The sequence below is a fragment of the Eleginops maclovinus genome, chromosome 21, assembly GCF_036324505.1.
Source record: "Eleginops maclovinus isolate JMC-PN-2008 ecotype Puerto Natales chromosome 21, JC_Emac_rtc_rv5, whole genome shotgun sequence".
NCBI lineage: Eukaryota > Metazoa > Chordata > Actinopteri > Perciformes > Eleginopidae > Eleginops > Eleginops maclovinus.
In genome coordinates, this window is record NC_086369.1 from 16,950,281 (window position 1) to 16,957,255 (window position 6,975).

General features: G+C 45.1%; 1 protein-coding gene across 1 annotated transcript in view; it reads right to left on the reverse strand.

Annotated features, from left to right (window-relative positions):
* Positions 1–5,316, reverse strand: part of tgfbr1b (transforming growth factor, beta receptor 1 b) — a 29,767-nt gene extending 24,451 nt beyond the window's left edge. The window contains exon 1 of the mRNA XM_063912542.1: positions 5,233–5,316. Coding sequence (XP_063768612.1) covers positions 5,233–5,296 — 64 coding nt within the window. The 5' untranslated portion in view covers positions 5,297–5,316. The remainder of the gene's footprint in view (positions 1–5,232) is intronic.
* Positions 5,317–6,975: the final 1,659 nt, after the last annotated feature.

Below are 6,975 nucleotides of genomic sequence, written 5' to 3' on the forward strand. Positions count from 1 at the left end.
AGACAGAAGTCTCACAGAAACAGTGAATCAGAGAGGTAGAGGAAGTGGATGCAGACGGTATGTGTGTGTGTGTGTGTGTGTGTGTGTGTGTGTGTGTGTGTGTGTGTGTGTGTGTGTGTGTGTGTGTGTGTGTGTGTGTGTGTGTGTGTGTTTGAGTGTGTGAGTGTGTGAGTGAGTCAAAGACAGCCTGCTCTCTCCAACACATCACATGCTGGGCTTCTATTGGCATCCCATAACGGGACTGAAATCAGGATTCACTCAGGATGATTATTTCTGACCCTGAAATAATCCTTTCCTCATTTCCTCCTCTCCTCCTCTGTCCTCCTGTCTTCCTCTCCTCCTCTGTCCTCCTGTCTTCCTCTCCTCCTCTGTCCTCCTGTCTTCCTCTGTCCTCCTGTCTTCCTCTCCTCCTCTGTCCTCCTGTCTTCCTCTCCTCCTCTGTCCTCCTCTCCTCCTCTTTCCTCCTCTCCTCCTCTGTCTTCGTCTCCTCCTCTCCTATGTGTTTCCTAAAGGTCTCAGGTAGGTAAGACCACCTTTACATAGCTTCTCTTTTAAAAGTTCCCCAACATACCTGGATGATCTCCTATCTCCTGATTACTCCTTCAACACACACATCAAATCCTGCCCACAGCAGAGCTTTAGAGATAAAACGAGACTGAATCCACAAGTCAGCATCTGACCGGCTGAACTGGACCCGTTTAGGATAAAAGGCAGAAAGTCCACCGTGTTTCAGTTTCCTGATGTTTCAGACGTTCTGAATACAGAGCGTCTGCCGTCAGCGTGGTTAACCTCTGGAGAGAGAAAGGGAGGCGATGATAAAACAGGTAAACCACATTAAACTGATTACTGGATTCCTTTGGCACTCATGATGATTCAACGAGGGCCATGTTAGTGAAGGAAAGTGCATTTAGTTTCACTGCTGTTAAGTACATTTAATTATGTCAGAGTTTAGGTTGCATCCTCCATGCACACCTCTCTGAAAGCTGAAGCTAAAAAACATCTTGAACTCTCAAACTAAAACAGACCCTGCTGCCAGACATTATAAACAGCTGCTTTCTTTCTGAGTGGGTTTCCTCTGAAAATACAGCCATTAAGAGAGATTGCTGCAGAAACTCACCACATATAACTGCAGAAAGCAAAGTGATATCACTCTGGGGGAGGAAGGGGGGGGTCTGTCTGAGACTCCGGCTGTTTTTCTGAAGTCAATCTGGAAAATTGCTTTCCTCAGACTTTGCTTTGCGGCCGCCTCACCTCCGCGTTTAATTTAAAGCTAAATTAAGGCAATATGTCAAAGGCAGTGTTTACCGGTCCGTCTGAGGGGGAGATTGGTTTCACTGCACACAGAAACCAGCAGACCAGCTTTGAGAGAAGGCTGACTCCTTCATGGTGACAGCGTGGAGGTGTCTCAATCATCGGTGAGCAGTGGGTTTGCACCAGTACAGCACAGAGCAGAAAGCATGGAGCCACAGATCACTCAGGGTCTGCACATTGTGAGCCTCGGCTGGGTGTCTGCATCAGCTGTAACAGCCAGGTAGGGAGGACACTCCTCCAGATACAACACGTACACTGGACCCTTTCTGAACACTAACCCGGAGAAACCACCACCATCTCTCTGGTTTGCCTCTCAGCCAATCACTGCCAGCTTTAAACATGGTGTGATTGGCCCCCTAACGAGCACCCACCCCCCTGACAGCCTCCAGAGACCCCTCTTCTGTGAGTAACATGTATTCCCCTCAGAGGAGTTTCCCAGGCCTCCCCATGAACGTGCTCCCGGTGAGGGGGGGGGCAGTTCATTAACGCGCTGGTGCCTCTGAATCCGCTGGACTCGGGCTTGACCTCTCACACATTAGTCGTGGTTCCTCGGGCCGGGACAACGGGGCAGCGCATGCCGGACATTCCTGACAGCAGCACCCACAAAAACAGTGGGCAGCATTTCACAGAGACGGCTCTCTGAACCGTCTCTGTGGGATTGGTATCAGCACAGAAATAACCCTGCAGAACAGGAAGCCCGGTGGACTTGGTTAGAAGTCCCACGACTCCCGGCGCTCAAGATACGCTGTTGATGTTCGGTGCAGTTCTTCTAGAAGAACCCTCTCCTGAGAGGCTGGATTCCTCTCTTAATAACAAATGCTTCAAATACTGTTTCACTTTGCAATTTCCGAGCACAACCCTGAAGCGTTCAATTGCTTTTGATCCGGCGAGGAGGCGTAGGAATGTTCAAAATACCAAGTCTTTCAGACGGAGAATGCTTGACTTTTAGTTGTTTGTCTTTAAAATCTCCGTTCTGAGGAATGAAAAGGCAGCTTGTCTCCTCCTACTTACCATTAATTAAACCCCAAGCTATTGGAGCATTAATTATTGAGTCTTATGTTTGCTCTTACATTAACTCAATCAGTTGATGAACCTTTAATACATTCATCTGCTCCATGCCAGCATTTGCCACACCACCTTTACCAAGTCTGAGAGTACCATGATACATCTGCAGCTCCACAATACTTCATAAAGTAACACATATTTATCCTTTAGCTAACACGGTGCTCCTGCAATCTGAGTATTTGACTAACTGTGCAGCCGTACCCAATCTAAACCAGAAGCTAAGATGTAGATCAGAGCATGCAACGCTCTGCAGATCAGTCTCAGAGATATGACGTCCTGCAGGTGGGATCCACACACACATCTTACATCATACCGCCTTGCACTGCAAAGACACACAGCTGGTTTAAAGATGAACCACCTGATCTCTTACGGGACTGTAAAACATTTCATTTCCAGTGATTTTATTCCTCCTGATTAATCGTGCAGCTCTAAATCAATTAGGGAGCAGGAATCTAATCCTGAGATAAGAGATTCAGATCCTGCAGCAACGAGAGCCCGGAAAACATCCGGCAGCGATGCCCCATCCTCCCAGAGTGACAGAGCGCTGACACAACACTCAGCTAAATGTGCACCATTTACTTACTACGCCCAAAGAGGGAAGCAGACAAATGAGAGTGTGTGTGGAGGGGGAGAATGACAACCAGGGACACCACCCAGTTTATCCTACTGCCAGCCCTCCATGTGCCGCTGTTTTTGTGTGTGTTGTGAGCGGAGTGTGTGGATGCTGCCGGAGCTGCAGGGTGTGGTTCACGAGGCAGTCTGACTCCAGGTGCTCTCATCATGAAGCTGCAACAAATGCAAGGAAATAATGTCTCTGATAACTGAGTATTCCTCAGGCCAACATGCTGCTTTCAAACAAAGCAACACATTTTAAGACAAATGGGGTCTTTTTCACTCTTCCTGACACTCCACACACCAGAATACTAACGCAGATGAAGGAAACAATCATTTTCCTGCAGCATGTTCCCATCGCTCACGTCCGAAACGTGTGATGGGGGCAGCACTGATCCCCTCCTCGTATCTGCATCTGAAATATTGGCTTCTTTTCTGATGTAAATGACGCGGCTCGAGCGTGGACCAGCGCCATGACAATCCCATTGCTGGACAAAGGAAGCGGATTCCCTCCCCCCTTTTCCTAAGTGTCCTTGAGCCAACATATCAATTTAATAAGCAGCCTGCATGCGAGGCAGCGATGGGGTATGTGAGGACATGACCCTGATTTTGGCATGGGGGGGATGAGACCCAAATGCATGCTCCTCTCTGCACACAAAGGAATGTCACACAAAGGAAACGCATGAGTGTGAGTCAACAGCCCAGCGCTGCTGCTACCTATCAGGAATCCTTCTCCTTCAGCAGGACTCTACAACAAAGAGCAGCACGGCTCCTTTTTAATCAGAAATCCAGGGATCGTTAGCAGCGAGGGTGCACAGCATCTTCTAATGAGCAGCTACACATGCAGATTTACAAATCCTGCGGGGTGGTTCACTCTGCATATCGGTAAACATAAACCCCACATTACTCAGGAGACCGTCTTCTGTTCGGCATTAATGAAGGAGCAAAGTAAGCTTCATTTTAACATCTCAGCTGCAGTCTGCTGCCACTGCACGGACTCAACCAATCACTGCAAAGACTGCTCAAAAGTCATTGTATAAAGACTCTATATGCCGATTAGAAGCGTGTAAACTAAGAGAGGCCTTCACAATAATCACAAATAGAGCTTCAACAGTCAACATCTGCTTTAAATGAGCTCGTGTTGTTGACTGGAGTGTGGTGCACCCTGATATCTGAGAGGAGGAAGAAGAGGTGAAGAAACTCACGCTCTCACAACAGGCTGTTCAACACCATGATGGGGGTTATACCTTAAATAAGCCATGATTTACTCACATTAAACCTGACTTTAGGTTCAGTAAAGCCTTTAAATCATAAAAATCTGTGTAGTTTAGCAGCTTAAGGCTAGCAGGCTAATGTAAAAGATCAGATCAGAAATACTTTATTTATCCCAAACTGGGGTACTTGTATAATATGTGTGTAATATAGCTTTAATATGGAGGTTAAATTGGTGCAATAATGGTATCAAAGGTGTCCCTTTACTAGATTGGAGAATATTCTAATTTGTTCTGTATCTTTCATAGTGTTTACTTCTGAATATATGTCTTTTTTAATGCCGTGTTCAGTTCTCTGAATTTATTCTGCACTTTCAAATATAATATCCTGCAGTTTAACAGTTTCTTCAGTGTATTTATATTTAGTATTTAGTGTCTTTATCCTTATCTAAAGTTAAATAGTATAATTTAATAATACTCTGATTTTAATGTTTATTTTATTCTATTTTTATGAAATCTTGTAGTTCTTAAACAATGACTGTCAAAACTGCTGCTGTCACCAATAGAGTTCCCAAATACGGACAAACAAGGTATATCTTATGTATTAGAAAGCTATAAAGGGATAAAAACAAGGGGAAATACGGTATATTTACGATATAAAAGTGGAGATAAACAACAGTGTAGAACACAGGTAATAAGACCCTAACTTTAACAAAGAACACCGGCTCCACAAAGTAAACCGACCCCAGAAACACATCAAACTTTGCCCCGCTCCGCCCGGCTCCCCGCTCTGAATGTATCCGATTATAGGGACCCTAACCCGGTGAAACAGCTCTACGGATCCCGGGGTGACTTTACGGTTCTCTTCCTCCCAGACAATGCACATTCCTGAGGCGGCAGACCCTGCGCCATCTTTGCTTCACACTCTGCTTCTCTTTCTGCCTCCACTAACACCCCCACCGAGAGGAAACTACCCACAGAAACACAGCAAACAACCCCCACAACTCCTTACGGATCTTTTTAGTCCACTTACCGGTGTTTTCTAGTATCCTTGCCCCGAGTATGAGCACAAACAGAAGGCATGGTATTGCACCCATCGTGGCTTCGGACCAGACTGCCAGCAGACTGAGAACTTCTCCCAGCGCAGGGGAAGGGAACAGGGCATTGGCTGAGAGCAGCAAGAGTCCCGCCTCCGACATGGGTCGGACGCGCTGATTGGTGGAGAGAGGTGTCCGAAGACGTCCCACTGGAGGAACTCTACCACTGCTGTAAACAAACACTGTTGCTGTTCACTATGACTACTAAGTGCACATTTTATCTTTAAATATTAATTATACGGTGTTAATTACACACGACAGGTTCTAGTTTCATCTTTTAACAACCAGTTATTGAGCCAAACTAATAACTCCCTAAAAAAAACTATAATAACACAAGATATATGTTAGTAAAAACATAGTAATATTAAGATTTTACAACAACAACATATACATTTACAGAGAGCTATGTTTTATTTTAAGATAAGATGTTATTGGCCCCAATTTGGTGAATGTCTTGGTCACGGCAGGATGTAAACAAGGCATCGCACATTATGTGACTATAACAGAGTAGACAATAAACATACAATAGAAAATAAAACGGAACCCAAAAGTCAAATATAAACACACACTGCAGTGAAGTCAAAAGCTGGGCCTTAAGGAGTTCAAAGTAATCATAATAACAGAGGTGTAACAGAACATGTCACTATGGCTCTGACAAACACACTGATAACACTCCAGATCCTCAATGACATACTGTGGCCACACACACACACACACACACACACACACACACACACACACACACACACACACACACACACACACACACACACACACACACACACACACACACACACACACACACACACACACACACACACACACACCACACACCACACACGGCCATGCACATGTATTGTATTAATGCCTAAAAGATGTAGAATAGTTTTACTGCTCATAAAATGAAATGAAAGTAAAACACCAGGACCTTTTTCAAAGCCCTTAGTATGTTGTTGAGACACAGAGGTGAAAAACTCCCATGATGACTTGCTGCTCTACCAAACTCCATCAGTTCACTCATTGCTTAAAAACAGAGCCCCCTAGTGGCAGGAAATCACAAAATGGTGCGTTAAAGCAGATGTTTGCACACACACACACACACACACACACACACACACACACACACACACACACACACACACACACACACACACACACACTTCTTTTTGTAATATGACATGAGTGTGCTATTTTTTCATGGAAAGCCCCTTTGTGTAACTACCGTTGGCTGTCTGTTTCTAACTTACTTATCCTTCCTTTAATTGTACTCTGTTAATTGTTCCCTGTTATATGCTTTCATCTTTGAGACTGTTGATCCTTTGTACTAATACATATAAATACCCTTTTTGACTGTGTGCTCGGTGTAATGTAATGATGGTATGAACGTTATCAGTTATATTACGCGGTGACGTAGTTCCGGTCTCCGCTGTACAGTTGAACAAGTTATAGAGACACGCGTGAGTTAGCTCCGCAATGCAGTTTGTAACGTGTTAATCCAAAGCCCTAATAAACTACACGATAAGTGACACAGTGTGTGCGTATCGTGACATGGTGTCAGAAGTTACGGACTGAACGCCGAAAGAACTAAGATGGCCAAGTTTGGACCGCCAGAACAGTTTGACTTTACCCGGCCAGGGGAATGGCCAGTGTGGAGGCGCCGATTCGACAGGTTTCGAGCG